Source organism: Epinephelus fuscoguttatus, linkage group LG7 (assembly GCF_011397635.1).
Source record: "Epinephelus fuscoguttatus linkage group LG7, E.fuscoguttatus.final_Chr_v1".
NCBI classification, from domain to species: domain Eukaryota; kingdom Metazoa; phylum Chordata; class Actinopteri; order Perciformes; family Serranidae; genus Epinephelus; species Epinephelus fuscoguttatus.
This window is the reverse complement of record NC_064758.1, coordinates 35,929,461-35,957,315: the sequence shown is the minus strand read 5'-3', so window position 1 is coordinate 35,957,315 and position 27,855 is coordinate 35,929,461. Positions and strand designations below refer to the sequence as shown.

General features: G+C 38.8%; 2 protein-coding genes across 2 annotated transcripts; both read left to right on the top strand.

Annotated features, from left to right (window-relative positions):
* Window positions 1–151: 151 nt before the first annotated feature.
* LOC125891742 (glucose-induced degradation protein 8-B homolog) lies at window positions 152–4,858 on the top strand. Its single transcript, XM_049581219.1, has 5 exons — window positions 152–335; window positions 658–785; window positions 902–1,098; window positions 1,489–1,686; window positions 3,361–4,858. The coding sequence occupies exons 2-5, from the start codon at window positions 665–667 to the stop codon at window positions 3,532–3,534; spliced, it is 690 nt and encodes a 229-aa protein (XP_049437176.1). The 5' UTR covers window positions 152–335; window positions 658–664; the 3' UTR covers window positions 3,535–4,858.
* A 3,828-nt stretch (window positions 4,859–8,686) lies between these two features.
* LOC125891740 (solute carrier family 17 member 9-like) lies at window positions 8,687–22,170 on the top strand. Its single transcript, XM_049581217.1, has 13 exons — window positions 8,687–8,834; window positions 14,167–14,364; window positions 14,459–14,598; window positions 16,281–16,380; window positions 16,752–16,876; window positions 17,129–17,228; window positions 17,332–17,428; window positions 18,657–18,744; window positions 18,841–18,875; window positions 19,282–19,397; window positions 21,152–21,207; window positions 21,291–21,320; window positions 21,417–22,170. Exons 1-13 carry the CDS (start codon window positions 8,713–8,715, stop codon window positions 21,584–21,586), a joined length of 1,377 nt encoding a protein of 458 aa, XP_049437174.1. The 5' UTR covers window positions 8,687–8,712; the 3' UTR covers window positions 21,587–22,170.
* The last annotated feature ends 5,685 nt before the right edge of the window (window positions 22,171–27,855 follow it).

The following is a 27,855-nucleotide window of genomic DNA, read 5'->3' as shown; positions in this document are numbered from 1 at the left end:
ATAGATATATAGGTGTACACACAGGCCAAAAAACCAAACAAACATTCACACAGCAGATCAGATTTGACCATCCGCTGCACCGACTGTACTGTTCCTCGGCAACCGTGACGTCACCGCCCCCACCAATCGCAGAGCTCGCAGGGCTGACGCTCCTATCGCGAGGTTATCACATTAGCTTGGTTAGTTAGCTAGCCGCGAAAAGCTTGGCAGTGTAGCCGCAGTTTACACCTTTATTGCTCCTAAAAAGCACCGAGGGCAAACTGTGAATTTATTTTCTCGTCATCGTCTCCTCGCGGCCGTGAGAAAGGACAGTCGCCGGACGTTGTGTTTGCACGGTGAGTTGTGTCAACGCACACAGGCTGCTAACTAGCCAGCGCTGTTGCCCAGGAGGAAATGGGTTTGTTTTGGAAGCCTCGGAGAATCTCCTAATTATTATTTAGCGGTGTTAGAAAGCGCCCAACCGCTGTTTAATCGTAGAAATATCGTGTTTATTGTTTAGATATTACTTCGGCATTTTTTCTGCCAGTAGCATATGTTAGCGTTCATTTCCTAATATCTGTCTCTGCACGGTTGTAACGTTTCTGTTCGTGTAGGTACAAACTGTGACCAAGCTGTGTCAGTCTTGCTCACGTTTCCACCGGATTTTTGTCTTTCCAGGATCCCAATGATGAGTTATGCTGAAAAGCCAGAGGACATCACAAAAGAAGAGTGGATGGACAAATTAAACAATGTTCACATACAGAGGGCGGACATGAACAGGCTCATTATGAATTACCTGGTGACAGGTGAGGCGTGACTGCAGTGACTTTGAGCTCAATGTACAACTTGTACCAGTCCATATACTCATAAGTTAACTGTCTTTAATGTCTTTGTCTCTGTATCTGTGTCCACATGTTTCAAGAGGGGTTCAAAGAGGCTGCGGAGAAGTTTCGGATGGAGTCTGGGATTGAGCCAAGTGTGGACCTGGACTCTTTGGATGAGAGGATAAAGATTAGAGAGATGATCCTGAAGGGACAGATACAAGAAGCTATTGCACTCATCAACAGCCTACACCCTGAGCTGCTCGACACCAATCGATACTTGTATTTTCATCTGCAGGTACATTTGGCGTGGAGGTTTGCAGTCAGTAGTTGTGATTTTAGTGTGTGCCTCCTGTGAACTGGAAAGTTGTCGGTGTGATATAATGCAAGTCATGATTATGGTAGACAGAATATGTGTGCCTGAGATCTGATTTGGTGAACTTCTCAGACTTTAGAAATAAGCAAGAGCACATCTTCCCTTGACAGCAGTGAGATTAAGCCGAAGTAACAGTGGTGTTAAAATGTTAACATTTAATCCCCTCAATCCCTTGTAGGTAATAACCCAGACTGCCGTCATACATGATGACATCATGTTCTTTGTCTTCTTTCGTAGTTAAACAGGAAAACATTGTGATATTGGACAAAGCTTGAACTTCAACATTCACTGCTTGTGTTTTCCCTCTTGCAGCAGCAACATTTGATTGAGTTAATCAGGCTAAGGGAGACTGAGTCAGCGCTGGAGTTTGCCCAGACGCAGTTGGCCGAGCAGGGGGAGGAGAGTCGCGAGTGTCTGACAGAGATGGAGAGAACACTAGCCCTCCTGGCCTTCGACAACCCAGAGGAGTCGCCCTTTGGAGACCTACTTAACATGATGCAGCGGCAAAAGGTGAGCCAGTGTTTTATCTGAGTTTTTTGCCTGTTCATTAGACTGAATTGTTATTTTGTTACAGTTCAACCTTTCACGTCAATTCAATTATAGGGAGCTTTCACACTTTAAGTTATGTTTGTTTGGTCCAGACCAAGGACATAATTGTGAGCATCATATGCATATGTAATATTAAGGTGCACACACACCAAACCTACATTCAAGAACTAGTGGTGAAGGGTGACTGATATGTAGAGTCACATCTCCTGTGTTTCAGCTAAAAAGTTGTACGTGGACACATTGCAAAGACCACAGCCAACTAGAGCGTACGCTCTGGACCTGTTTGAGAGGAAATAACTGCATACCAGTAGACTGCGATAGTCTATATTTGTCATTCAAAAAGGGAAGCGGAAGATCGACAGGACAGAGTCAAGACGCTAGTTAACCAGGTAGCTCACCAACACAGCCCGATGTTGAAAGAACAAAGCATATTTATTGTGCGCTGGCGAACCATAACACAAACGCTTAGAAGCCATCTCTGCTGAAGAGCTCAATGGATTAAAAAAAAAAAAGTTACCTAATAGAACAAGTTTGTCTCGATCTCATGCCCTCTTGTCTTTAGCTGTTTGTTTGCTTTCCCCACTTCTGTTTGTCCTCTTGTGCCCTGAGTTAAACTGCCAATCAGAGTAATTTCATTCACCGATGGGCTCTGCCGACTCCAACAGTGATTCAACATGCTGAATCTACTAAAAAACAGCAAACAAGGGCTGGATATCTCCAACAAATGCAGGACACACCTTAAAAAATTACAGCCGCAGACACTCACCAGAGGCCTGACACTGACCGACAGCTGACCTTTGACTTAGTGTGTCGGAACCCTTAGACTGCAGAAAAGAAACATCTTGAACAGCAACATTAGTGGAGTATTAATGTGGGATTGCTAAATTATACACTTTATAATGGACTGAGTTGGATATTATCGCAACATGTTTATCAGGGAAAAACCCTGCATTCACCTCCTGACGTTCATACACATTTACATGTCTACCAAATGATTTACATAAATGCATTCATGGCTTACACAGGTCTTTTTATTTTAGAAGTGTTTCCTGAACAGTTCAGTGGAGCGTTTCATCTCAGACTAAATAATTTGAATAACACAAGAGTTTGTTTGTTAGAAAGAACTGAACCAAACAGGTTGAGTGTGAAAGCAGCCTCACTGAAATGAGGCTACTGAATCGTTGTGTGTTGTGGCAGATGTGTTTCAGACTGCGTGTATGCACGCAATGAATGCAGGTGATAACTTGTTAGTTTTACTTTGACTGTAGGGTTGCAGCGATATACTGATTTCAAGGTATACTGTGATACAGAGTTGACAGTTATCATGCTGTGTACATTTGCTTATCTACGATATTGGGGAAAAAAAGTGCAAGTGGACGAAGAACCCCCCTTTGATTTAGTTATATTTAAAGGGGAAACTTTTTACACATACTTCCATTAACACAATAGTTTTAAGTTTCAGTTATAGTAGTAAAATGTTTGTTCAACCAACAATAACCCTTCCATTTTCATTCCTTTTAAGGGTCATTTTGGCTGATAATAATATAATTTCTCTAATACTGTGATATTTTCTGAGACGATCATACTGTGAAAATCTCAACCCTATCTGACTGCAGCTCATATCTTGATGTGCAGGTGTGGAGCGAGGTGAACCAAGCTGTGCTGGACTATGAAAACAGGGAATCGACGCCCAAACTGGCAAAACTCCTGAAGTTACTGCTGTGGGCACAGAATGAGCTCGACCAGAAGAAGGTGAAATACCCCAAAATGACTGACCTTAGCACGGGCACCATCGAGGACCCCAAGTGAACATAACAGACAAGAACAACCACCTTCCACGTCCCCTTAATTTATGATCAGTCAGTGACTGTGTGACAACCAGGTAACATATATGTATAAACAAATGCTACGTTGTTTTTTTTTTCATGTTTCATTCATGAGAGATTAAAACTTAACTCATTGTGCAGACTGTAAATTGCTGTATTTGCAAATTTGACAGGAATTATTTCATTTAAATACTGATCCTGGATTTTAAGGTTAATCTAGGAGATGACAAAATTCCGATTGCTGTTTTATATTTTGTCTTTCTAAAGTCAGTAGTATTAATTATTGTGACCATTTACCCCTCCGAGACTTTATTTTGCAAGAGAGAGTGTTGACGGTATAAATAAATAATGTAAGTGTTGTGGCGTGCGTGGAGCCAAAGTCAAGGCTCTGCAGGATGGCGGGGAGGACACCTGGAACGGTCTTTGAAACAGCAGACACACGATTAATGACACACCGCATGAGTCTATATTGTTTCAAATCAGAAATAAGTTTAAGATTTAAATTTCATACACAAAATGTGAGTATTTTTCAATTAAATGGAAAGATACGCTTTATTAATGTAATATAGTTTGAATTAATATAATATTTTATGATTTGTTGTATCTTTATGATGTGTCTATGGGATGAACTGCCTTGCAAAATTTATCATTTCACGTGTGTGTGAGAGGGTGAAATACGTCCTGACTGACGGGTTAAAATCAGAGATGGCTTCTGGCTTACTGAGTTTTAGCCCTCTTCGGTCTTTCCTGAGCCGGCAGTATGCACATCCCCCCCGACATGCTCCAACAGTGTTTGGTTTTATGCTACAAAGAGGGGCTGAGATGATGATGAGGATGATGTTCTGCCATTCCCACTGATGGAGGGAGGGTTTATACGCTGCTTGAGAGAAAGGGCTGTTTGATTGAGAATTGCTAAAGAGTGACGGTGCCAACTACGGCAACTCTGAAGTTCAAAAACTCACATTTTGAAATCTATTCAGACCGGAACTGATTATTTTGTTTATGGCTTTGTTTTGGTACTTAATGATAAATAATCAAAAGCATTGTTGAATTTGAAAGTCACAGAACTTGCTGTCCATTTTACCACTTTTAAAGCCGTTAGTATTTTCACTTTAACTGCATGTAAGTGTATCTTTTATTTTTTCTTTTCTCAATGGGGAAAGGCTCTTGTGCTTGTTTATTTTGTTTGGTTTGTTTACTTTTATATATATAAAAAAAACAAACTTGCTGCTAGTTGTCCATCCTTAATTTCTTTTAAGGTTGTATTGTCTTTATAGATATTGGCTTTGACAAATACTGAGACCCAGAGAGCTCACATCCCTTTTATTATTCAACATTTTTAAGATCAGATTTGCAATTATTAAAATAAACAAAACTTTTGTGAACCATACAAGAGCTGTTTGTTTGTTTTCTGGGTTGTGAGTGTGCATGTATGCAAATTATAGAGGGAGATCCACTGACACTTTGTATATTTACACAGGGTTTCAGCACATTTTACCAGTGAATGTTCACAACTTTACCACAATATTTTACCCTTATTTTATGATTTTATTCTATGAATTTATTTAAGTAGTTTAAAATAAGTAACAGGTCCACGGATGAATGAGGAACTTTGTACCCTCAAAAGAACCTGTAGAAAAATGGGACGGAGGTGGAAGTCCAGTAAACTGCAGGTTCATTACTCACTGTTTAAAGAACTGCTAGTTTCATACACTTCTAAGGTAAAGGCAGCCAGGGACCATCATTTCTCACAGCTGATCACTGCGAACCAGCACAACCCCAGAGTACTGTTCAGTGCTGCTTGTAATCCCCCCCCTCCAGTTGCAGACGTTTCCTCTCCTGTCAACTGCAACAAAATTCTTTAGTTCTCAGATATGATTCATCTTATTAGAGCAAGTATCACCTCTCCCACCTCTACAGCTGACCTCCCTTACCCCTCCTTGAATGTTTTAGATTACTTCAGACTAATATCACTGCAGAAACATGAGAAAACTGTGTCACTTGTGAATCCCTCCTTGAGTCCCCTTGGTATCCCAACAAAGCTGTTAAAAGAAGCAATAGTCACTCGACCCTGCGCTGCTGACATCATCAATAGTTCTGTCCTCTGGAGTTGTACCTGATCTTGTGAAAACTGCCTGTGTTGAACCGCTGCTGAAGGAACTACAGGCCTGTACTACGAAGCAGGATTTGGAGTTAGCGAGGTAAGGTCAGATTAACTCTGGATTTTCAGGACTACGAACCTGGTTCTCTTTTTACCAGGATAAATCACCGTGGTAACTTATGCTGAACAGCTAACCCGCTCTGGAGCAGGTTAACTTCAGAGTATCAGATCACAGTTTGTCAACACCCTGACCTCTGACCATCAGATTACTGAAGAGAAACGTATCTATGGGCAAAAGTCTGGAGTTTCAGGTAAAAAAGAGGAGCCTGTATGTTGTTACAGGTCAGAAGAGTCATTTAATTGTTCCAGGGCTCTATTTTAGTTTTAAAACAGAGCTTCGAACAAACAGAGAGATCGTGAACAACACTGAACACATGATCTAGCAGGGTTTTCACGTATGAATTTAACTTATTTCAGTTTTAGTCTGCAGTGACAGTGTTGCTATTTTACACTCTGATTTCATCACTGCAGCTCAAAATAATGAGACGCCTGCTTGATGAGAACTAGGATAAAATATGTTATTAGAAAAATACACACTCTGTTCCAAACACACTGTTAATTGGCTCTCATTATTATAAAAGCAACATTTGGGTCAGACACACCTCATCAGTCATTAACAATAGGTTATAATCCACCCTTTACTTCAGTAGCAGAAACAGTCTGGTGTTACTTTGAAGTGTTATATGTGACATATTCAGAGTAGTTTCATCATCATCCAACTAAATACCTAAATAAATAATACTAAATATAATAATAAATAATACTCTACACTAATGTCACATATAGCCCAGTGACACCTACACGTAATCTAAGTCTTGGCCAACATCTCAGCATATATCCAGCACCATTGACATTTTACTGTCTCACAGTTGCAGACACTTCAGGTACCATTTCAACTCTCAACTATGAATCAGCCTCCTTCATTCATAGTTCTGATGATGTTGTTTGTAATTAACACTCTCGCCACTTTCGCTTGAACGCGCTCGTGGCTGGATAGAAAAACCCAGAGTTGACTGAACTAGTTGATAACCAGCTTTGTACCAGACGGATAATTTTAGGGTTAGTCAAGCCAGATAACGAAAAGATATCCCAGGTAACTTGAAATGGCTTCCTAGTACAGGCCTCTGGTCTAGGTCCCACAGATTTGAAAAACTTCCGGCCTATCCCCAAACTCACCTTTGTATCTAAGTTCCTAGAAAAGGTAGTGCTGGACCAACTCTTACAGACACTTAACAACAATGTATTAGAAAAATTTCAGTCTGGTTTTCTCCTCAGAGTCACAAATGACATATTGAAAGCTGCAGACTCAGGTGCATGTTCTGTGTTAATGTTGCTTGACCTCAGTGCAGCTTTTTACACAGCTGACTGTTCCATTCCTACAGAGGGACTGAGACAGTGGGCGGCTATTACTGGAACCACTCTGGACTGATTTTCTTCATATATAATCAACAGGTAAAAAAATTGTCACAGTTGGGAAATATTCCTCAAGAAGTGCTCTGTCAAAACAAGGAATACCACAAGGATCAGTTTTAGTACCTGTTCCCTTCACCCTCTACATCCTGCCCCTGGGACAGATAATACATCATCACAACACCTCTTTGCATAGCTATGCAAATGATACACAGTTCCACCTGTCTTTTAAACCCTGTGACACCAGTAAATTAGCATCTCTTCACAGTTGCCTGTATGACATTTAAAAAAACTGCTTAAAATTTAACTCTGAAAAGACAGAAGTTCTCATCATTGGCCCTGAATGCATCTCAAACAAATTCGGCCACTCCAGTCTTGTTTTTACCTGCTGAGGAACCTCTCCAAATGTGCAGTAGGTCTCTCCTGTCCTTCAGTAACACAGAGAAAGTCAAACATGCTTTTATATCCTCCTGCCTTGATTACTGTGATGCCTTGTTCACCTGCCTGAACAATAGAGTTATACAGCAGCTCCAGATCCTGCAAAATTCAGCAGCTAGACTTTTAACCAAACTAAACAATCCTTACACATCACACCTATTTTGGCTTCCAGTCTCTTTTAGAATCCATTTTAAAGTTCTTTTAATCACATACAAGGCTCTCAATGATCTGGCACCAGAGTGCATAACTGAGCTTCTCACACCAAAACAGGTCCCTCAGGTCTGCCAGTCTGGGTTTTCTAACTGTTCCAGAGCCATTGTTAAAGACAAAGGGTTATCAAGCCTTTTCTGTTCTTGCCCCTGGGCCTAGGAACAGCCTCCTGCTGAGCATCAGATCAGCTGACCCTGTTCACATCTTTGCACCTTTGAAAGTACTTTGTGCTTTCAGCTCAAAAAGTGCTTTACAAATAAAGTTATTATTACACAGTGATCATTGTGTGTAATAATGAGGCTCTTACTCCCTTGTGCAAAGCCCTAAAACAGGCATTGTAGCAAAAATGCAGTGTGGCATGCAGCAGGGACACCTTTGTGTCTAAAAATATACAATAGGCTCCATCTTTTCATACCTTCATACTATGCTGACATTTCACCAGTGTACACGGTATGAATCCATTTACTAGCTGCTATATTAGTGATGCTCACACATTAATGCATCATTAATGATCATCTATTATTATTCTGAAATGGGGCATTCTGGGTAATGAGTGCTTTTACTTTAGTACTTAAAGTATATTTTGTTGATTTTGGATGCAGGACTTTGACTTGAAACTGTATTTTTACACTGTTGTATTGCTACTTTTCTTAAGTAAAAAAAATCTGAATACTTCAACCATAGTATGAGTTGAGTTACTGGTACTTTAAAAAAAGTTGTTTAGAGTACTTAAAAACCTGATATTGGATTAAAAAGGGCAACACAGTAAACCCACTGCAAAGCCTCTGTTGTCATTCCTTTAAATCAGCTTCTCTATTTGGGTTTTGTTCCAACAAGTTTGACCTGTTTGGCCTGTCTACCTGAGGATATGATGTAAAAGGAAGGCACACCTCTCAGTGGAAGAGTTGCACTGACACCAGAGAGGACGCCACTGTTGTCTGAATGGCTGACAAGCACACATCAGACGGCAGGAATGGCTTCAATGGTTCTCCTCTGGACTGTGAGGTTTACGTCGCCAATGATTTCACCAAACAGGAGCCAGAGGACCAAAACCTGTGGTCCAGGTGAGACTGCGCGTGATTTAGATCAGACTACACATACTACAGGCTTCTTCAGTTGGGATTTTAGAAATGTGGAACAGGTTGTCCTCATGTTGTCACGGTCTACACTTCATGGTAGGCTTCAAGATTTCTTAAAATTAGTAAAAAGTAGGAGAACCGAAATGAGAAATGAGATAGAAACCATAGGGTAAGGTAAATTTATTTGTCTTAATCATTGAAAAGTGTATTTGTTTCCTATTTACACTAGATTATGACACTATGGAGGAGAGGCAAAGTGGTTTGGAGGGTTGTCTGGGAACTCAGACCTGACCATTTTTATTACTTTTGCCTGATACATGTTACTGGAGTTTTGGTTTCAAAATTCGTTTATTGAGAGGTCTATTGAGAAAGTAAAGCTGGTGTGGCTGAATAAGAATTTGGAAGTGTAAAGACAAACTCCTTTAACTTAGAAGTTATTTAACTTAGAACTAACTTATTTTTATAACTTAGAAGTTATAAAAACTTAGAAGTTATAAAAATGTATGATTCAATGATTGATGCGATTAATATTTCCAATACAAATCTGGTTGAAATAAATAACATTAGCAAAGGTATATGTGACATTATGGTAGATCCTGCTAAAAGTTTGGGTTTATGTAAGGCATATGGTCAGGATCTGTACAAATTTGGTAGAACGTCAAAAAAAACTACAAAAGAGAAAACCCTGGTTTAATGCTGAATGTGTTGAGGCCCGTAGAAAATATTTTAAATCCATGAATATATTTAAATTTAACCGCTCTGCTCAATGTAAAGTTGAAATAAAATGTATAGCTAGAAAGTATAAATCCATCATAAGGAAATGTTCAAGGCAGTTCTATGATTCTTTACATAGGAAACTTCGTACACTTAAGAAATCTAATAGTAATGAATATTGGTCTATTCTAAATGCAGGTAAACCATCTGGAAGATTAGGAAATGTATCTATAGAAACCTTTGCTGAATATTTTAAGAAACTCAGCCAAAAATCAAGCGATAATTGTACACCAGAAGACCAGCAATTTGACTTCAGACAAGTCACCTCTCCTACAAATGAATGCGTAAATGATTTGTTTACTTTGGAAGAAATACAACAAATGGTAAAAAAAAATAAAAAATAAAAAAGCAAATGGTATCGATGAAGTTGTAAATGAATATATAAAGAACTCCCCTTTGGAAATGCTGAACATTTTAGTAAAATTCTTTAATTTGGTACTGATAACAGGTATAGTCCCCACTGACTGGTGTTTAGGAGTGATAAAACCATTATACAAAAACAAGGGACCAGTAGATGATCCTGAAAATTACAGAGGTATTACTTTACTTAGTTGTATTGGTAAGTTTTTCACGGCTGTAATAAATTACAGACTAACTGCTTATATAGAGTCTGAAAGAATTCTTGGAGAAGAGCAGGCAGGGTTTAGGAAAGGTTTTTCAACCCTTGACCATATTTTTATTTTTCACTCACTGGTTGAATGGTACTTGTATAAGAAAAAAAGACTGTATTGTGCTTTTGTTGATTATACAAAAGCGTTTGATTTGGATAGGTCATCACTATGGTTTAAATTAGTTGCACTTGGTATAAACGGAAGAGTATTAAATGTGATACATAATATTTATGAGAATGCCAAATCTTGTGTTAGAGCTGGTTATGATTTATCTGAACAATTTGTATGTAATGTAGGAGTGTGTCAGGGGGATAATTTATCACCGCTATTGTTTGCACTATATTTAAATAACTTTGAAAAATATGTGAGTCAATGGTACAATGGACTTCAACTTTTTTCAACTGAATGCTGCAATGTGATGAATGGTGAGATAGGGATATATTTGAAATTATATGTCCTGCTTTATGCAGATGATACGATTGTACTGGCAGAGACTCCTTCAGAATTACAGGCCGCATTAAATGCAGTTGCTTCTTATTGTAAAAACTGGTATTTAACTGTCAACACAGACAAAACAAAGGTTGTTATTATCTCTTGGGGGAAATTACAGATACTCCCAGAATTTAAGTTTGGTTCAGATAAATTAGAAGTTACTTTTGAGTATGACTATCTTAGAACGTTATTTAATTTTAATGGTCGATTTGATAAAGCAATAGCTAAGCAAGTTAAACTAGCTAAAAAGCGCTTTATTCTCCTTGGAAAACAGAGTTACTAGATTACAGTTATCTGTTGATATACAATGTGAGTTATTTGACCAGCTTATAGTGCCTATTCTTTTATATGGAAGTGAAGTCTGGGGATTTCATAAACTTAGCCAAATTGAAATGCTTCACAGATCTTTCTTGAAACGTTTACTTAATGTTAATAAACGCACAGCAAACTGTATTATTTATGGAGAGTTTGGTCGAAATAGTTTAGATTTAAAGGTAAACATGAGAATGATTAACTTTTGGGTACATTTAATTAGTCATAATACAGCAAAAATCTCTTTGACTGTGTTTATTGTTTTCAAGACTTTGTATGATGACAATATTTTTCAGTGTAAACGGATTTCCAAAGTTAAAAATACTCTTGATGATTGTGGTTTATCGTACTTATGGCATGACGCTGGACGGATGAACCCTAAATATTTAAAATTAATGATTGAACGTAGATTATCTGATATGGAACTACAGAGATGGCATGAGAAATTACAAAGTAACCCTTTTATGTGATAGTTATAAATTGTTTAAAACTGATTTCACCTTTGAACCTTATCTGATTATGTTAAGACCTGCCGAAAGAGTTTGTTTGTCTAAGTTTCGGTGTGGAAATCATAAGTTACCTATCTCTGAGCGCAGGTATGATCGTGAAAATGTCCCCCGGAAATGTACTCTTTGTTTGACTGGCAATCGAGGAGACGAATATCATTATGTACTTGTGTATTCTTTTTTTTGATAAAGAGAGTTGGTCAGACAGTTCTATAGAGCAAATCCAAATATTTATAAGTTTCAAAAGTTAATGTCATCTCAAAAAGTAAAGGTCTTGTCAAATTTGTTGAAACTTTTAAAGAAAATCTTGAATAGTTTCTCTTGATTTGCTTTGACTTTTATGTATGTACACAAATTCTGTTTTATTTATTTTGCTGTGCCTTGGTCGCCGCCTGTTCTGATTTGTTAATGTTATTTTTTGTTGTCTGCCCCTTATACCCCAGGGAGGGGTCAAAAGGAAAAAATGAAATAAATAAAAAAAACTGGGATTTGTTTTTAAGTAAGAATGTATTCTGTGGACAAATCAATAAAAAGTGGGGAAAAAAAATGCAAAAAGTAAACAACATCCATTGAGTGAAACTGAAACTATTATAAACTTGATATGTTCTGTACTTGCATTCCTGGGAACATAAAAGACCATGTTGGCTTCTCTGGAACTGGACGTATTGTTTAGCCATGGTGTGGCTCTGTGGATGTCAGTCAGTACATTTACATGACAGAGACAATCACTTCATTGTGTTAGTCTGACTAAAACCAAACTTTTAAAATCCATGAACATGTTAGTCCAACTGAAATTGTACTAAATTGAATCTCTCAAAGTCGGACTAACACAACCAGATAATGTGATTGGGAGTCAAATTACTATTACTATACTGTGTGTATTCAGTCGATCAGATCCAAACTAGCCGAGGCGCTCTGCACACAGTTTCCGCCCCCTGCTTTGACCTGGAAGTTGAGTAGCATTAAATCCATAACAGAGGAAAAAGCCAGTAACAACATGACGAAATCTATATCCAGAGCCACACATTTTTAGATGTTTAAAATGTACAGAGCTGTAAAGTTGTACACCATGGTGCCAGTTTGCCACTAGCTAACCGTACCTAATTTGTCTGTTGATTGTTTGGTCTGTGACATAAAGGGTCAACCGGAAAAGGGTCCAGTGCTAACAAGTTGGCATATCGCCACCTATCATAGCGGAGTCGGACATACTCTGGTCAATAGATCGATTCCAAGGACAGTAGTCCAGTTAAATGGCCTAGTGGAGTTATGACAGTAGCTCGATTACTCAACTTTGCATGGAAACGCACTGACTGTCAGTCTGTTGGTTGGCATTACCTGGTTACATCTTAGGATTTTTACTGAAATGTCTTGACACTGACAGTTGGTACAGAAATTCATGGTCCCCAGAGGATTAATAACCTTGTTAAGGTCTTAAAAGTACACTATGCAGGTTTGTTGGTCACTGTTTGTAAACACGCTCACCAGCGAAAGTGAAAGTAAAAGCCAACCTCACATTCACTATTGTTTAGTGTTTCGCCTTGCTGTATTTGCATTTTATTTTGACACCATGTCTCTTGGATGGCAGCTGCCTGTAGTCTGGCACCTGGTTGCTACCTTTTTGTATACTCCCAACCTCTCCTAAGTGCTGTGGGGGTAGGCTACACGTCCATACACGTCCCAAACACAAAAAATAAGAAGAAAACAAGAAGATACAGGCAGAGGACAGAGTCTCTGCAGACAAACACACCGCCACACATGTCTAGTGGGTCATTAGTGATGACTGAGAGGGATTACTTCTGTATAGAGTGCATCAGGGATGACATTTTTTTGTAGGCTGACGCAATTAGTGTTGCCCTGGTTCCCTTGACAAAATGCCTATGAGATTGTTCTATTGGATTTTGAAAAATTGCTGAAAACAAGTTCTGTGGCAAACAAATGTTTTGTTCAGCGAGATAGTCTTCACAAACTAACACCACTTTTATGATTTTTAAAGCCTAAATGCAATCACCAGAAGTAAAAAGCAAATGTTTGGCTTTTACAAACTATACCATGATGACATGACTTAACATCCCTACCATTACAAGACAGCAAAGCTGTGTTCTGCATGATGATGTTCTGTTAGCCACTTGTTAGCAGCAGTCTATTTAGGACACATAATAGCTTTAAAAAAGTAGGGTATTAACTGAGCTATTATATGTCGTAAAACTAAACATGAAAGTCTCTTAAACTTGTGTTAACCACAGACCTTATTTCAGGCATGCTACCAAAAATCCATTCAAAGAATCCACTGATTTTGAGACGTGGTAACCTGAAGCGCTAAAATGCTAACTCATCTCCAGGTTTAAGGACTCATTCCTGGGGCACTCTATACCTGCAAAACTATTTACATTCCCATCAGCCTCAGCTATACTTTGTGTTTAGTGCTACTTAGCTAATATCATAATAAATTATGATAAACACCCGCATGTTAGCACTATTATTGTGAGATCGTTTGCATGCTAATGTTAGCAAATAGCTCAAAGCACTTCTTTGCTTAGGTACAAGCTTGTAGAGCAGCTAGCAAGGTCAAAGATTCATTATGTCCATGTCATTAAGTCGAACCCGTTTCCCTTCATGTTTTAGACCACTGGCTCGAAAATGGATCGTGATGCTGTTTATGGGCTCCTGCCTCCTCTACTGTGCCAGGATGGCCATGCCAATCTGTGCGGTGTCAATGGCAGCTTCTTTCCACTGGAGTAAGATCGACTCTGGGCTGGTTCTGGGTGGATTCTTCTGGGGTTACTGTTGCACACAGATCCTGGGAGGATATGCCAGTGACAAGTAAGCAGTTCAGCTGGTAAAACAACCAGTATGACTTCAAACAACGAGCTAATAACCTTTTTATTAACTCTATAATGTTTTTTTATTATATTAGAGTGGGAGGAGAGCGCGTCCTGTTCATGTCTGCAGTCTCGTGGGCTCTGCTCACAGCCTGTACTCCTCTTCTGGCCCACTTAAGCTCACACACCCTCGCTCTCATGACAATGGCCAGGTTTCTCATGGGAGTAATGCAGGGTGAGTACTGTACCGTTTGAAATAAGCACCTTAAGGAGCAGTTAAGCATTTTGGTAAATACATGTGTTTACTTCTTGCCTAGAGTTAATTGAGAAGATCAATACCACACTTATGTCAGTACACTAAACATGAAGTCAGAGCCAGCAGCTGGTTAGCGTAGCTTAGCATAAATACTGGAAACAGGCAGAAACAGTTAGCCTGACTGTCCAAAGGAAACAAAATCCACCTGCCAGCAGCTTTAAAGCTCATGAATTCACCCGCTGTACCTTGTTTGTCTGATCCATACAAAAACTAATATTAAAACAACAAGCTGTGGTTTTATGGCAATCACATGCCGGTGTATTTCTTGAGTTGGAACAATTGCCAAGCAACCACCAGAGACAACAGGAAGTCACTGTTCCCAGTCAGAGGTGGTGATAGGCAAATATTTTTCCCTCTTAACAAAGTCAGGGTGGCCACTTCCCCATTTCCAGCTTTGTATTAAGCCAAGCTAATCAGCTGCTGGCTTTATATTTCTCACATTTCATAGCCTACTGTACAGACATGAGAGTGTTAACTCTTGCCGTAAGTGAGAAAGCATGCTTCCCATGATGTCGAACATTCCTCAGAGGCAGCTACAGTAATGTTACGTCATGTCTCAACAAACATGCCGTTAATGACACAGAGAGAAACAGGGAAGTACGATATCAAGCTAAAAGTAACGGACTGCTTAACTCAGGGCCATTATTGGCCAAAAGAAACTAAGAATAATCTGTCTGGAGCCGCAAAACATAATCGAATAAAAGTAACGACCCATTAAGTCTAAATTAGCCATCAACATTTTGAATAGGTCTAAATGAGCATTCATTAATATGATTTACTACAAGGTGGCTTCTCTGCAGTGGACAGTCTATAAATATTTAGCACTTGAACTTTGCAGCATTATTGGTGAAAGCAAATGAATCTGTCCACACATTATTAAATCCTCTATTTCCCTCCAAGACAAAAGTCTTGTGGTGGATTTGGAATCCATAGCTAGCCATGTAAGAGAGACTCCAGACTAGCCATCGCTACTTGCGTTAAGCAAAATTTGGAAAGGCACCACATCGTAGACGTATGACGCACATTTCAGTTGTTGAAACTTTAAAACAATTGTTAAATTTGATGTGTAGGCTACACGTTTTTACAGTTGGAGAATGCAATAATCACTTGAGGCCTACAACAAATGACAAATGAAAATCTAAATGTTAAAAAATAACTGTTATTCATTTCCATATAATTTAATGTCAAAGCCACAGGGAGCCACTGGAGAGGGTCTAAAGAGCCACAGGTTGCCTACCCCTGGCTTAATTGATAACATAACTGACTAACTGATTACTTAAACTGCATATCTAACATGTTACATTACTCCTTACAACAAAAAAGTAATCTGAGAACTTATTTTTTTAACGCCTTACCCCCAACACGGCCACTTATACATCTGCTCTCTCTGCAAAGATGTAAATACCTTCGATCACTTAAAAGGCATCAGGAGGCCAAAACTGAATTCTCGAATTAGTGAGTGTGACACACTTTATGGCCTCCTTTGATGACCATAACAACAATAGCCATTTTTCACTGTGCTAGTCAAATGACCACGACAATCAGTCCAATCTACAGTGACAGATAAAGAGAAGCTGAATGTGTCCTCTTATGTCTTACAGGTGTGTTTTTCCCGTCTCTGGCCAGTATTTGCTCACAGCGTGTGGTGGAAGGAGAGAGAGGGTTTTTAATGAGCGCCATGGCTAGTGGTAGCCATCTTGGGTATGTTGTACACACGCACACACACACACAAAATTTAATATTATCCAGCATTATTTTAGGGCAAATGAATATTAATTAATATTTTGGTGTAAAATATGTTTTGTATAGTACTTCGTATGTGTGTCACATTTGTACACATTCTGTTGATGGCTGCCTTGCAATCTAAAAAGATGCAATGCATTCTGGGGCAGATGAGTATTTCCAGTAAGCTCATCTCTCTTACTAATCTCGAACACATCTGGACATTTATCGCATGCACAAAATCCACATCAAATGCAGTTGAAACACACTGCAAACTCAATTTTACGTAATTATGGTAGTAGTAGTAGTAGTCTATCTCTGGTGACACCTTTTCTTTGTTACTCTTTCAGAACGTTGTTAGCAGGTGGGATGGGGTCCCTGATGCTGGACCAGTACGGCTGGGAAAGCATGTTCTACAGTATTGGTTTCCTGGCTGGACTCTGGGCACTCACCCTCTGGTTGTATTTATTAAGAGGTACAGTAACTTCACTAGTCCGTCACGTATCCCGAACCAGGCTGCAATGTAATCCTTATTGGCAAATGTGCACCATCAATTTTCGTCCAGTAAAAGTGTTTGTTTTTGCCACTGACAGGCTCAGATTGTTATTCTGATTCTGATAAACACAAAACTAAGTCTGAGTTTAAAATGGGGCTCTTTCATCAAAATCACTTTTTGCAACTCTTATGACATACAACAGTATAACATAATGTACAATGTGTGATTCAGGTACAGATTTTTCCCCCAAGCAGACGAAAACAAGTTGCGACCTCCATTCAAGGTTGTCAAGAACACCGTGGCTGAGTCTCTTTAAGAAACCACCTGTCTGGTACAGCTCATGTTCTTTAATCCTTCACTATTTACCAACACATGGTTGAGTCTTTATCCTAACCTCATTTCTAAATCTCTGTCTGTGTCATCTTCTCTCTAAGGGCCATGGTGATTGCTCACATGTGCTTGTGCAGCTCTTTCTACACTTTATTGTCCTGGCTGCCAACATTCTTCAAAGAATCATTTCCACAGGCCACGGTAGGCCTATTTGATTTCCTGTGTGTAATTGACAACAGAGTGTAAAACTGAGATGAGCTACGCTAAGATGAGAAAAGATGAGAAAAGACAAGTTAAGATAAACTAAGCTAAGATAGATAAGTTAAGCTAAAATGAGAAACCGAGGTAATCTAAGATAAGATGAGATAAACCAAGATAAGATAAGCTGAGGTAAGATAAAATAATATAAGATAATCTGAGATACAACAAAATATGTTGGCTAAGCTAAAATAAGATAAGATAAATTGAGATACGCTAAGATAAGATGAGTTAAGCAGATTTACGCTAAAATGAGATAAGCTGAGATAAGATAAGATATGTTGAACTAAGCTAAAATAAGATAAGATAAGCCAAGATAAGCTGAAATAAGTTGAAATAGGATATGTTGAGTTTAACTAAGCTAAACTAAACTGAGATAGCTAAAATAAGATAAGCTGCGATAAGATAAGACAAAATACGATAAGGTAAGCCAAGATAAGCTGAAATAAGTTGAAATAAGATAAGATATGTTGAGCTAAGCTGAGATAGCTAAAATAAGATAAACTGAGATAAGATACGTTGAGCTAAGCTGAGATAAGCTGCAATAAGATAAGCTGCAATAAGATAAGATAAAATAAGACAAGATACGCTGAGCTAAGCTAAGATAAGATAAGGTAAACTGAGATAAGCTAAGATAAGATAAACTGAGATTTAAAAAAAAAAAAAAGATAAAATAAGATAAGATAGGTTGAGATAACCTAAGATAAGGTAAGCTAAGATAAGATAAGATAAGATAAGCTAAAGATACCACTTCATTGATCTCGCACCAGGGAAAATCACATGTTACAGCAGAGTCAGAAGCAAATGGAGAAAGGAAAAAAGTGTCTGAGTGCCAACAAAGGAAAGAAAACATGACAAAAATACAAATTAGATAAAATAAAAATATAAAATCTACATATGATTATGAATAAATAGAATATACATATACACACACACACACACACACACACACACATATATCTATATATATATATATATATATATATATATATGATGCATGATGTGCTGTCTTGTTAAAAAGTCTGACTGCTGTTGGAATGAAGGACCTGCGGTAGCACTCTTTAAGCCAATAAACCTGCTGCACAGTACAGTAGATTTTTCCATGTCGACACTCTAGGCTTTAAACAACCTCAGGTCAACCGCTGAAATGCCAGCCTGTCTGTTCTTGCAGGGATGGGTGTATAATGTGATTCCTTGGCTTATTGCAATTCCATCAGCCCTAACCGGAGGATATATCTCAGACTTTTTCATCAACCAAGGTATTAAACTTATTATTTTATTGTTTTATGTCTTTAGAGGTCGCTTACTGTACCTTTAATATAAAAAAAAAGTTTACAGCTGTTGTTTTTCTGCAGGTTATGGTGTAAAACTGGTGAGGAAGATAATGCAGGTGAGTGTGGAAAAACTGTTGTGATTAAACAATAATTCAGTGTACTGTAGTTGTGTTTTGAGGAGGTGGAAAGTGTATATGCAGTGAAAGGTTTGTCCCAACTGGCTGCTGAGGAGCTCATGGTGGAATTTTTGCATGTGCTTCAGACATGTAATTACATGCCTCCCTGAGGAAAAAATGTTAAGTACTGTGAATGCACAGGTGTACACGTGTACACCTCTGTAGGAGAACACAAAAGGAAGTAATTATTCTGGTCATAACACCTAAACTGAGTAACTGAAAAGCTTGACTTGATTAACGGTCTCAACAAACTGCATCAGACACTTGCGTGAACTTTTTTATTTTTACTTTTAGTTTGTGAATTGTGCCTTTAAATATCTGACGTGTGTGTTTCCTCCCTCCTCAGTTCTTCGCCATGGGTGTTATGAGCATGTTCATTATGCCTCTGTCCGGAGCTGTCACATATCCCACTGCTGTGATTTGTGTATCTGCTGCCATCGGTCTGTCCACCTTCAGCGGCGGGTACGTTACATTATGAAAAAGATCCTGTCTGTGTATTTAAACTGTTGCATGTCTAAGATTTGTTGGTAAATTTAGCTAAGCTAATATTTAAAGGATGATGTTTTTCTAAGAGGCCGCACTGGAGTTCAAAAGTTTGGAATCAGCAGCTATATTCATCTTTTTTTTTTTTTTTTAAATTTCCTTCAGTTATCGGCACTTTAGATAAAAACTGTATAACTCTGATACCAAATGTATTCTTTATATTTGAAATATTTTTGGCCCCAAAAAGAAGAATTTAGTCGATGTCCCCACAGTGTTTCATAACAGAAGAAAATGCTGTAGAAACTTTGATTCTAAATTTGTTTTCCAGTTGAGAAAAGTGTAAATGACCTTCGATCACTGGTGAACCACACTGTGACTGGTGTCTGTTAATCCGTACATATATGGATGATGCCTCTAGCGTCCAACGCAAGGAAGTGCATTTCTTTGCCAATGGATAGGAACCTGATAGAAACTACCTGTAGCCATGAGGAAGAGGCTAAATTTGTCCGCTTTTCACCATCCAGAAGTTTGAAATATGCGCTTGAAACATTACTGGGACAAAAACAGGACCAGTATTACATGGCAACAAATAAATGAGTATGTTGACCTGTCTGGTATGCAGCATGTTTTGTGAAATATTCAATTAAAAAGATATGAACGGCTAAACGAGTCATAAAGACAATCTGACTGTATATAATACATAACCACATTTTAGCAGAATAACGTTACTCAGATTCACAATGTGTTAAAACTAGATACACAAGTTCTTTTTAATCAAACAAACTCACTTGACAGTAAACACAGGCAACTGAATTGAAGGAAATAGCCTGTTAGCCGGTTAGCAGTCTGTTAGCCAAGCTAGCACACATACGGTCTCTCCAAAATACACTGCAAAAGCTCAGTTTTTTAACTCACTTGAAACAAATTCCAGACCAAAAAATTACAGAGGGGAGGAGGTTAAGCTAAACTTAAACTAAGTTTAAGCTAAACTAAGCTAAGCTAAGCTAAGATAAGCTAAGATAAGATAAGATAAGATAAACTAAGCTATGATAAGATAAACTAAGCTAAGATGAGATAACCTAAAATAAGCTGAGATAAGATAGCTTAGCTTATCCTATTCTACCCTAAAATAAGAATAAAGGTAAGACATTATTAATCCCACACTAGGGATGTTCACACGTTACAGCAGCTCAAGAGTCAGCTCAAGGAAAAAGCAAAACGGCTGAACGAGTCATCATGACGATCTGACTGTATAATATATAACCATATTTTAGCAGAATAACATTACTCGGATTTAATGTGTTAAAACTGGATCTCGTGTCTCTGAAATCCACCAAATAAAGTTTCGCTGGCACATCGGATATCACTGAGATTCCCATAGGAATAAATGGACTCGTCTCCGTACACATATGTAAGTGGTTGAGTTTAGGTTCTTTTCTTTTAAGATATTTTTATAGGCCTTTTTGCCCGTAATCAATAGAACAGTAGTGTAAAAGGGGGACGGCATGCAGCAAAGGGCCATAGGTTGGAATCAAATTCACAGCCACTGCTGCACGGACAAAGCCTTTGTACATGGGGTCCCTGCTCTACAATACTTAAGTATTTTTTGGGAGTATCTGTACTTAACTTGAGGTTTTATATTTCTGTCAACTTTCACTTTTACTCCACTACATTTCTATGTAGTGGAGTAAAAGTATTTTATTTTTTATGTGATGATTTTCTATGTGTTTCAGTGGTGTGAATGTGAATGTACAGGATCTCGCCCCATCATGTGCCGGTGCCCTCTTTGGTGAGTTTGTAGCAGTCTATATTTCTGTGTCATAACCATCTGCTTATCTCTTTTTGTTGATTAATTTCTCATTTCTACAACAGGTTTTATGAACATGTTCGGTGCTTTGTCTGGTACGTATCCAACATGTTTTTGCAGTATACAGGACACTCTGCTCTCGCACTGAAATTAAATGCCTCTTGTCCTTTTCTTTGGTGTGTGTCACACAGGAGTGGTGATGGTCTCTGTGTCGGGGTACCTGATAGAGGTCACGCAGTCGTGGGCCAACGTGTTCTCCCTCATCACTTTGGTAAATGCCACAGGCCTCGGGATTTACATCATCTTTGGAGATGCCCGTCGAGTCGACCTGGAAGATTACAGCCAGGTCATTGTGATTTGACTCGGACATATCTGTTGCACATACTGGTCTGTGTCTGATTTCTAACACTGTACATTACATTAAATCTCAATCTATACTCACAGTTTGTAGAAAATAAGAGTCAATTTTGAGTTATTCTTTGGTGAACCTGGCTGGGAACAACAGAAAAACTAAAAACACAGTACAGTATTTAACAGAAATGATTGTTTTGGATGGAATAAAGTTGTAATTTCTTTGTCATTATTTTGACAAGGGAATCAGAATTTTGCTGGTCATAAAAGTGCAAACATCCGCTCTGAAAAATGAAGGAACTTGAACATAGTTTGAGTTTTTGTTGTTTACTGTGAGTTGTACATTGTACAAATATTTATGACTGAATAAATATTCAGTGTAGAAAGTTTGATGTCCGCACATAAATGTTTACATCTATAATGACCACATGACAGAATGCAAGCTGCTGGTGATATCGAAAAACATGTTAAAAGGCCAGCGTGCAGGATTCAGGGGGATTTATTGGCAGAAACAGAATTTAATATATTAAGTATGTTTTCTTAAATGTATATTGCATTGAAAATAAAAAACCTTGTGTTTTTGTTACCTTAGAATGAACGTCTGGATCTTAAGTTATCAGAGTAAAACGGTGAGCACACATTAGCAGGTGCTGGGGGAGCAACTCGTCTGCAACATGCCGAACAGCACTGGAGAAACACTGATTTGTAACATGATGCTGCTGTATTTAGCGTTTTTACCGGTTTAAATCACTGTCAGTTTGTTTGGGAGAGGAGGAGACCTCTGTGAATAATTCGGCTCCTGGTAAAAAAATCTCCTGAACAGTAAACTGAAGGAATTCTAACCTTTAGAAGTTTTAGCTATTTACAATCTGCAATCCTTACTGCCAGACCCCACTGCGTCCCCCTAAAGGTGTTTTCACACGGATTTAGAGCAGTAACTCGGCATTTTTTGCACATGTGTGAACACTTCAAGAGGACTCTGAGGCGAACTGCCCCGAGACCACCTCAGGAGATGGTCGCTTCAGAGTTTGGTTTGCTTCAAGTCCACGGTGTATTTCACTTAACCTGTGCACTGTGAACACAGAGTGCTTCAGGTTCACTTTGCCATTGTATTTAGTCCTCTAGATCACATGCTGTTGCACTGGGACACTTAAAAAAACAGACGCAACCACGTTGGCCTGTAACGCTTTCAAGGATGCAGGACAAGGAATAATTTGGTCCACACAAGATACTGCACGTCTCCAGATGTGGAATGTTGAATACATCAACCAGCAACAGTCTACAGCACAGAAACACTTAAGATTTACCTCCAATTTTAAGTTCATCTTCATAACCCCACTGCAGTGCTACATCACAGTAAAAATAAAACTATGTCAGTATATATTATATATAGAATATAGTGTGAACAGAAAGAGAACTGAGTCCTCTTCAAATGAACTGACAAGGTGAACATGAAAAGAACTGAGTCTCTTTTCTGTTGGTCCAATTTTAGGTGCACTTTAAGAAGAACTATATGTGAAAACACCTTACATCTTACACACTGGACCTTTAACAGAGAATGTCTGTTTGTCAGATTTGGACAAGGCAGCCAACTGTCATGGAAAGGCCATGATTAAATACTTTTATAAGGCTGAACATTTTCCTGAAAATGTTGTTTGATGTTAGCAAGCGTTACTCACGCAGGAGCAAATGCTGCATTTGATGATGGGGACTATTTTCTCCTGCAGATTTGGTGCTCTTTTATTTTTATGAATTGGATGTGAGCACTCATGATCATATCTGTAGCTCTGTTTTTGGTTTACTCTGGACAAACTTTCAAATCCACTGGAGCAGTATCATTCATGAGTGAGGGGAAAACAAAGACGTGCAGTTTGCCTGAAAAGGACTCAACACTCATAAATATTATATTTATTCCAACTGAGCATTTAAAAAAAATGTGTTTGTGTTTCTGTGCTTTTGTACAGTTTGGTTAAAGTGTGTGTGAACTGTCACGTTTTTGTACACAGATTGGTCTTTGTAATATATATAATATTAATGAATTACCTTGTTTACTGTTGTCTGTTTTCTTTTTTTCTGAATCCTGCACAACAGATTTTGATAAAGCTTGATCAAACATTGTGTTCTTCATTGAAGAATCTTTGTTTTATGATGACAGACAGAAAAAACGTTTGTTTTTATGAGAGGGAACTCACCAGTGCATTAAATAGTTTTGAAAAACAAAGTGCATTCATAAAGTTTTCAGATGCCTTAACTTTTTTCATGTTTTGCATTTTTCCACCAACATCATTTAAATTTTGTATTAATGACAAAGCAAAATCAGGATTTTAGATTTTTTCCCCCAACTTTAAAAACTCATATCACATGGACGTGATGGTGTTGACAGTGATTACAGACTAGAGTTTTTGAGTATGACACGAGAAGCTTTGCACACCTGGATTTGGTGATTTTCTGTCGACCTTCTCTGGAGACCCTCAGGCCGTCAGACCAGACGATCTTGTTTCTCACAGTCTGAGTGTCTTTGGGTGCTTTTAAGCAAACTCCATGTGACGTCTTTCACTGAGGAGAGGTTTCTTTGTCACCTCTCTTTCTGATGCCCTTCTCTCCAGGTTGCTCAGTTTGGCCAGGCTCTAGAAAGAGTCTGATCTCCAAAACCTTCAATGCAGCAGATTTTTTTGTAGCCCTTCTCTGATCAGTACCTTGACATAACCCTGTCTCTGAGCTCTGCAGGCTGCTTGTTGTTTGCTCTGGTTTGCACTGTGAGCTGTGGGACCTTTATACAGACAGGTGTGTGCCTCTCCAAATCATGTCCAATCAGTTGAATTGACCACAGGTGGACTCTAATCAAGGTAACAGATCTCAAATATGATCAGAAGCTAAATTTCAAGCGTCACAACAGACTGAATATTCATGTCAGTCGGATGTTTCAGTTTTTACTTGTTAACACATTTGCATAAAAATCTAGAGCCTTTGAGTCCGAGATAAATTTTCCTTAGGGACTATAATTTACCTCACCTCACCTGTTTTCACTTTGTCTTTATGGGGAAGTGAGTGAAAATTGATTTTGGGAAACATATTTTTGAGCACAAGGCTGCAGCATGAGAAAATAACTGATTATTATATTTTAATACATGTATGTGTGTTGACCTTTGGCATCACATGTCTGCTTTTCTGTCTTGTCTGCAGTATTAAATATTATTTATAACTTAATATTGTGTTTTAATAAAAGGTCAAGATGATAATAAAAAGGTCAAATATTAAATAAAACATTTGAGGAGATTTGTGTGGAGGGTCATTCTTGAGTTTAGAGCACAGTGTTAAATTGATTTTTCTCATTATTCTAAGATATGTGAAAGTTTCACATCAAACACGCCCCCTGGTGTTTGGTTTTCACAAAAAAGACAAATTCATTATCTCTAAAAAAAACTAAGACATCATATTTCAATATGAGGACATTAAATCAAATTAAACTCTGATATCACACAAGCTTGTTTGATTAAAGACAAAACTATTTGCTCACTACAATTAAGCATTTGGTTGGAGGAAAAAAGATTAGTGAAGAATAAACCATATGTTTCTTTAATGTGTAAAAACTGAGAACTGATATGCTGTTTATGGTTTGAATTAATTTGGGGTCAAACTACAGAGGCTGGCTCTGTTTTCAATTATTTATTTTAATGCTGTTATTTTAAGATCACAAGTTAATGATTTCATTATCTTGTGAAAGTGAGACAGCTGTTATCATGAGAAAACAAAAGGTTGTTTCCTTTTGTTTCTTTTGATGTTTATCAGATCAGGTGAGCCATGCCAGCAGGCATAGATGGCTTCTTCACAACTGTAGCAACTGTTTTAAGCTGAAAATGTCAGATCAAGGAGAGAACAATATTGATCAGCGCATCAGACTGTATTTTTACATGTCTTTGGAGGGCATGTTTTCTTTACAAATCTGCAGTAAAATAAATACAAAATACAGCCATTTCAGTTTGTAAAAATCAGAGGTTCCTCCCCTAAACCAAAATAAAGATCATAAATCCCCTCGGAATGAGTCAGAGTGAGATGCAGTTGGACAAAGCAACAGTATTTGACGAGTTGAGTTGTTGCCCTTTGCGTCAGAAACAGCCGCTGCCTAGTGCGCATCATAAATTAAATTAGGAATATATTCTAAATTATGAATTAAAATTCACAAGTTAGAATATAGTAAATAAAACAATTTCACCACCAAATATCACAACTTTTGGATAAATTATGTTAGTTCAACTAAATCAGGAGTCTCGCTCCAAAGTTGTCGAAATCCGGTGCTTGGGCGGAGACTTTCAGCATCAGACACGACAAAGAAAGGGGTTCTTTCATGTCAGCATGACGCGAGGCTGGTTGCCATTACAGTTTAATAGAGAAGAGCGGTGTTCACGTCCTGTAAAATTATAAAGTCAAACCCTGCTGTTGAAGGAAAAAAAACTGTCAGTTTGTGTTGTTGTCCTGACTTAGTGCATTTATTTTGAAAGAGACTGTATGTAAACAGTGAATTTCCTGTGAAAACAGAAGTGTATTTTGAAAGAAGACAATGCATGTAACAGGCAGAACTTGACTTAGTGTGCCAGGACTTTAGCAACCAACCTTTTACGTTGTATCTGGACGTGGAAGCTCCATGACCAAACATCGATATGTGACAAGGTTGCAGTGAGAATGTGTTGAAATTAAGCTTTTTTAGGTCGAAGCAAATTGTGTTGGGTCCTACTAAAATAATTGGGTTTGTCAGATTCTATTATACTTTATATTATCTACTCAAAAAGGTCAAAGTTGGAACTACTTACAAAGATGCATACAGATTGTTACCTTTTTTTTTATAAGCAGTGTACAACTAACTTTTCACACATGTGCAGTAAGCCCAGTTCTCCTGTAAACACACTATGAGTTCCCCTTTTCTGTCTTATAGTTACTGCACATAAATTAAAATGAATAAAACAAAAAGAAGGATGCTGATGTGGAAATATATCATGAGTAATCCATTGATTCCCCCCCACAGCAGCTCCAGCTTCAGCACCCCGGTCAGCGCAGCTCCCATCCCGCAGTGTCTGCAGCAGAGCCGGCAGCAGACCCGGTACATTAACCCGGTGTGACAGACGGTTCAACGGGGGCAGCATCCAGCGTTTGATAGCGGAGTACGTCATGACGTTACTGCTCCAGCCTATGAGGACCGGAGCACGCAAATGAGGACGGGAAGGCTTTAGATGTAGAGAAATGTCTGATATTAAAACACAACAGGAGGAAGAGTCTGCTCCGTGTTTTATCCCGCAGGTGTGACCGGACTGGAGCTCGTCTGTATCTCCCACAGCCTCACCGGACACCAGCACCGGGCCTGTCCGCCCGCATCCACCGATGCTCGGTATTGTTTGGCCTGCTTCACCTCCGTCTCCATCTCTGAGTGTGATGGTAATGCGGGATGTTTCCAGTGAGGAGCGTCAGACGGAGACCTGAGCATCAGATGCATGCTGCGGAATGAAGCAGCTGCAGAGCACTGGAGGAAGTGGAGCTGTCATGATGGCGATAATGTGTGGAGGTGATGATGATGGAGGACAAGATGAAGAGGAAGCAGTGTGTTTGATGCAGACAGAGATGATTAATATGTGGTATTTGTATTAATGCAGAATATCTGAGGACATTTCATATACCCTTGTGTTGCGTTGATGGCGCTCAGGCCTGTCGAGTCATTTCTATGTGTGCGTGTCTCATCCCGTGATGCTCTTAAAGCTCCAACTTTCCCCGGTGCAAGGCTGCAGGATTGCCGCTCCTCGTGTTCACGGCGGACCTTGATTTATTAGCCATACAATTAAGGCACGCGGTGAATGCCAAGAGAGGAATCACACTCTCAGCGTCCTGCATCATTCATGGAGATGGAGAGATTTAAAACTACTGCAGAGAGAGAGAGGACACCAGCCTGTGCTCACAGGAACAAAGACTGCCTGTCACCAACATTTAAACAAACTACAGTGTGTCTCTTGCAGGTTTAAAGTGTTAAAGGCTGATACATAAATTCAAAGCAGGGTTATTGAATAAACTGTGTTGTAGAATTCACATTTTGGTAACAAGTTATAGGCTGTTGGGGCTGCAACTGATTCTCATTATTTTAACTGTTGATTAATCTATTGTATGATTGTACACAGGGGCCTAAATATAGACAGTGCAGGCAATATGATTGCACTGGGGCCCGTAGGGTGGGGGTGGGGTCTCGTGAATGATTCCAACCCAGTCTCACTCTGATGTTGTAGAAATCCGGCGCTTGGG

Coding starts and splice junctions, on each gene's coding strand:
- LOC125891742 (XM_049581219.1), top strand. CDS start 665: ATGATGAGTTATGCTGAAAAGCCAGAGGACATCACAAAAGAAGAGTGG. Junction 786..901: donor TATGAATTACCTGGTGACAG/GTGAGGCGTGAC, acceptor ACATGTTTCAAG/AGGGGTTCAAAGAGGCTGCG. Junction 1,099..1,488: donor ACTTGTATTTTCATCTGCAG/GTACATTTGGCG, acceptor TCCCTCTTGCAG/CAGCAACATTTGATTGAGTT.
- LOC125891740 (XM_049581217.1), top strand. CDS start 8,713: ATGGCTGACAAGCACACATCAGACGGCAGGAATGGCTTCAATGGTTCT. Junction 17,429..18,656: donor AATCATTTCCACAGGCCACG/GTAGGCCTATTT, acceptor CTGTTCTTGCAG/GGATGGGTGTATAATGTGAT. Junction 18,876..19,281: donor TGGTGAGGAAGATAATGCAG/GTGAGTGTGGAA, acceptor CTCCCTCCTCAG/TTCTTCGCCATGGGTGTTAT.